Source organism: Cyprinus carpio, chromosome B21, assembly GCF_018340385.1.
Source record: "Cyprinus carpio isolate SPL01 chromosome B21, ASM1834038v1, whole genome shotgun sequence".
NCBI classification, from domain to species: Eukaryota; Metazoa; Chordata; class Actinopteri; order Cypriniformes; family Cyprinidae; genus Cyprinus; species Cyprinus carpio.
This window is the reverse complement of record NC_056617.1, coordinates 20,439,819-20,444,818: the sequence shown is the minus strand read 5'-3', so window position 1 is coordinate 20,444,818 and position 5,000 is coordinate 20,439,819. Positions and strand designations below refer to the sequence as shown.

General features: G+C 39.1%; 1 protein-coding gene across 2 annotated transcripts in view; it reads left to right on the top strand.

The window, feature by feature from the left end:
• LOC109107411 (long-chain-fatty-acid--CoA ligase 6-like) overlaps nucleotides 1-5,000 on the top strand; it is a 28,972-nt gene that overhangs the window by 10,887 nt on the left and 13,085 nt on the right. For both annotated transcript variants that reach the window (XM_042747702.1, XM_042747703.1), the window contains exons 5-9: nucleotides 2,390-2,491; nucleotides 2,573-2,672; nucleotides 3,281-3,459; nucleotides 4,132-4,164; nucleotides 4,684-4,735. In XM_042747702.1, coding sequence (XP_042603636.1) covers nucleotides 2,390-2,491; nucleotides 2,573-2,672; nucleotides 3,281-3,459; nucleotides 4,132-4,164; nucleotides 4,684-4,735 — 466 coding nt within the window. The remainder of the gene's footprint in view (nucleotides 1-2,389; nucleotides 2,492-2,572; nucleotides 2,673-3,280; nucleotides 3,460-4,131; nucleotides 4,165-4,683; nucleotides 4,736-5,000) is intronic.

The following is a 5,000-nucleotide window of genomic DNA, read 5'->3' as shown; positions in this document are numbered from 1 at the left end:
AGAGTATATAGGCTAATGTTGGCATTATTCTTTTTATTAAATTTCAGCTGCTAGTGGCGAAGCAAATCCTGCGGAGCCTTTTTCGTAATTTCGTTATTGCCAAATACCCATCTTAATTTAGAATTTAATTTAATTTAATTTGTTAAGAAAGACTCGTTTTTATTGGTGCATTGGCCTATTTAAAGGCTAAATGAGCCTATGCCTAGGCCTATTTAGAGTGCTGAGATGTTACGATGTTACAGAGGACTTATTTTATTTCTTTGTTCCAACTTCCAAGTGGCCTATAGCCTAGGTTAGTTATGAATAAATTATGTTAAAACATGTATAAATGACTCTTGACAAAAGGCAAAAGAGCTGTGTGTGTGCGCACATTTGAATAATGTCGGGCTGTAAAAGGGTTCGGGCTTTTAAAAAGCTGTCAATCAAAATGTACTTGTCGGGCTCGGGCCGAAATCTGTCGGGCTCGGGTCCTGTCGGGCCTAACTTTTAAGGCCCGATTACAGCTCTACGTTGTCGGGCCTTTTCTGATCTGTCCATTTAATATTGTGAAATAAGCTCATGCAGTTTACTTGTGTGAAAGGAGACAACAGAAAACGATACAGAGGGCAGCAGCTTCAGTTTGTGTAGGTTGGTGTCAGAATCAGGACTTTATACATTTCATTCTTCTTCAAAGCAAACTTATGATTTCAGACGTCTGGCTAGCAGTGTTGAATCACTCGAGAGAAGGAATTCATGACTAGCTGCAGTACTAATCCAACAGAGTCATTAGAGTGCTGTACTAATTACTCTCTTTAGTACAGTAAGTACTGCATTACGTAATACTGCTTACTTTCTAAAGGCCATGTCAACCGTGACCACTTGAGCAAAACCAGGACAGACATGAAACTGCTCTCTTTGCTCTTAGATTTTTTGTCGTTTCCAGCCCAGATATCTAAAAATTCTTACATTTTCAAGTATTTTTTTTGTCTTGTTTTTAGAAAAAAAAAAAAAAAAAATTCAAAATTAGGTGTTTTTTGCTTGAAACACGCACAATAATCTGCCAGTGGGGTAAGCAAAATAATATTTTTTTTCTGTTTGAAATAAGATGAGCAGATTGGCATTTTTACTAAACAAGGCAATAATTTTTACTCGTCTTGAAAATCCTCCTTGATTTAAGAATTCTTAGATATCTTGGCTAAGTAAGAAAAGCATTTTTTTGCAGTGTAAAACTGCATAAATCATTAACCAAAGTATTTCAAGGGAGAAACAAACATTAAAAACATACATCTTAACATACATTTTTCACGTTTTCACAACGACACATATCGTATACAATTGTTCTAAAGTCTATACAGAATTAAATGCAAGTACATCAGGGGTAACTATAAATCAATCAATCAATCAATCAATCAATCAATCAATCAACATTTATTTATTCAGCCCTTTACAACACTCAAGATGAACCAAAGTGCAACAAAAATAGAGCAATAAAAAAACAAAAGTATAAGCCAAAAACAAAAAATTACACAGAAAACATAAAAATGTCACAACATTGCTAGATATTAAAAGCCAGTCTGAATAAATAAGTTTTAAGCCTAGCTTTAAAAGGCCCAGGTCAGTAATGGTGTGCATATCAGGGGGAAGCTGATTCCAGAGTCTGGGCCAGGGACAGAAAAGGGCCGGTCACCCCAGTGTTTGTACCGTGACCTCAGGACTTCCAGCAGAAGTTGATCTGTTGACCTAAGAGCCCTGTTCGGCTGACGAAAAGCCAGCATCTCAGTTACATAAGGTGGGACGAGGCCATTGAGAGCTTTAAAAACAAACAATACAATTTTAAAATCAACTCTAAAGAAACTGGAAGCCAGTGGAGCGAATAAAGAGTTGGGGTGATGTGCTCACGTTTGTGTGTGTTCGTTAAAGACGGGCCGCAGCATTCTGCACCAGCTGAAGGAGCCTGAGGGACGACTGTGGGACACCAGCATAAAGTGCATTACAATAGTCTAATCTTTAACTGATAAAAGCATGAATAGCTGTCTCAAGGTCAGAGCGATTCAAAAATGGTTTGACTTTGGCCAAAAGACATATCTGAAAAAAACTAGCTTTAACCACGCTGTCAATTTGTTTATCAAATTTCAGGCTACTATCAAAAGTCACGCCGAGATTTCTGAAAGATGTTCTAAGCTTTGAAGTCAGCGCATCAAAGACTCTCCACATAAAATATACTCAGTCTTTTCTTCATTTAGATGAAGGAAATTTTGCTCTAACCATAATTTAATGTCATGAATGCAATCAATTAGCGACCCAGCTGTGTCAACATTTTTTGGTCTCATAGGCAAAAACTATTTGTCAAAAATGTCCGTAATTGTTCACAGCTCACAGTGAGGATTATTGTGTGTTTGTGTGTCTGCAGGTGTTGAGCCGCGCCGAGCTCCTGGGCTCCGGTCTGCTGTCTCAGGGATGTCAGTCCAGTCCGGATCAGTTCATCGGGGTGTTTGCACAGAACCGGCCTGAGGTAAAACACCAGACACCAGAACACGAGTCTGCCGAAGCCATGAACAGAAGCTGATGATGTGCTGGTGTCATGTGTTCGCAGTGGATCATCTCTGAGCTGGCGTGCTACACGTACTCTATGGTGGTGGTGCCGCTGTACGACACGCTCGGACCCGACGCCATCCGCTACATCATCAACAGAGGTGATCCCACGCCATAGGAGAAACACTTCTGGTTACGCAAAGAACCTTTCACTCATCAAGTCTTACAGATCTTTGTTCAACTGCTTACACACATTTTCAAAACTTTGCCTCTTTTTTTCAGAACTTTACACACAAATCCAAGAATTGCACACAAAATGCAAAGTACCTCACATCTCTTGCAAAATGAAGCACTGCATTCAAAACATCACAAACACCTCTCAAAAGCAAACATTTGCAAACACCTCTGACAAAATATTTTAAATCCAGTTAGATTTGTGTTACATAGAGAATTTTGCATTGTGTTTTGCAAAAAGTGTTTTATTAAATTGAAAACTGAGTCAAAGGCTGAGGATTAGTGTATGGTTTTGTAAATCTGGTGTGTGCTTCTGCTGTTTGAGTGTCAGCTTTCAGAAACTGTGTGACAAGGAAAGATTTTGTGTGTAAGCAGATGAAAAATTAAAACTGTAATAAAGCCACGTTTTTCATTGTGTATTTTAGTAATCTCTTTCCACTATTAAGAACCTTCAGTGGGTTCATGAACGTTGAACGCTCTTCTTGGAACCAGACAGATGCTTTAATTCTTTTGATTTGCTCCCTGTATTCTTCAGCGGAGATCTCCACAGTGATCTGTGATAAAGCGGAGAAAGCGGCGGTGCTGCTGGAGAATGTTCAGAGAGGAGAGACGCCGGGTCTGAAGACCATCGTCCTCATGGATGCGTTTGATGCTGCGCTGCTGGAGGAGGCTCAGAAGAGCGGCGTTCTCATCCGGTCGCTCCGAGACGTGGAGGTGAGACCATCAGCATCCAGAGCCCACAAGACGCCTTAAATAAAATATGGCACAACATGTAAAAATCTAAATGTAACCTGAAATCATATTTTTTATTTTAATTTGTTCCCCTAACCACTACTGTTTTAATTTACAGTTTTTCTCTAACACACAAGTCATGAAGCAATTCACCATTTACTCACAATCTCAAAACTACACACCAACTTGTGCAAACTTTAAACTTTCAGGTCAAAATCGAATAGTTTAATCAAAAACATGTTCTCTTTTGTCAGACTCGAACTACTTCACTGTCTAGAGAACACTAGTGAGATCACTTCAAAACACTGTTACAGAAACCTCCTTTTGCTAGTCAATGTCTGTTACAGTAAACAACATAAATAGAGGGATGCAGATACAGTAAAATTCAGCATTAAACTCTAAGAAACGTTTACTTTTATTACACTACTGTAAAGACATCTTACAGTAAATGAAAAGCACTAGAAGAGAAAAGTTCAAAAACCAAACAACAGAATATATAAATTATGAATGAATGAATAGATAAATAAATTCATTCATTCATTCAGCATCTTCTGCCAGACTGCATTACAGTATTAGTAGTATCTGACGCGTGACTCATGAGAGTGCATGATGAATGTACTGTATGTCTTCACTGACGTCTCGATGTTGTTTTAGGCTCTGGGTCGAGAGAACTACAGGAAACCCGTGGTGAGTGTGCAAGCAATGTTTCACATCACGCTTCTCAGAGCAGACATACTCTGAGAGATGACTATTAGCAATGAATTATTTGCAAAATTAAAGCATCCTATAAAAACATGCAGTGTAAAAAGTGATACCTGCCATTTCTACCTGATTTAACCCATGAAAGTAGTTTTGTTGATGTAAGTTAATGTATTTCAGTCGAGTCAGTGAAGTTGAATAATGTTTTTGACTTGAATAAAACCAGTTCATTTAGATGATACATTCTGTCAGTGTAGTTTGTAAGGACTGTAGTGTTATGAAAGCATCATGTCATGTGATCCATTCACTGCGCAGGATTGGTCAGGTGATTAGTCAGGTGACACCTGGGGCTCAGAGATCAGACTGTAGTTTTCCTCTGATTAAATGCTTAAATGTAAATGTTCCCCGAGCTGCTAGTGTGTCTGTGAAGAACTTTAGGACTTTTCCCAAGCTGAGACTGTTCAACCCTGTGAGACTGATTCTGTTCATGTTCATGTGTTCCTGTAGCCACCTGGACCAGATGACCTGTCCATCGTGTGCTTCACCAGCGGAACCACAGGTGAGCGGCTCGTCTGTCACACACTGCAGAGCTGAGCTGTCTTCTGCTGGCATGAATTCATGTGTTGAGGTTGATTCGATGCTAAATGTTAAACCAGCTAGATGTGGTTAGCATGTTTTCATGTTTTTTGGAGGCACAGTAACTCTAACCCAGTTCTTCGTGTGATGCTAGAATATATATTTTGCTTTGAAAAGATATGTTTTTGTTTACATGCATGTGAACATATGCGAGCAGGACATGTGTGTTTGGACACGGTCATATATTT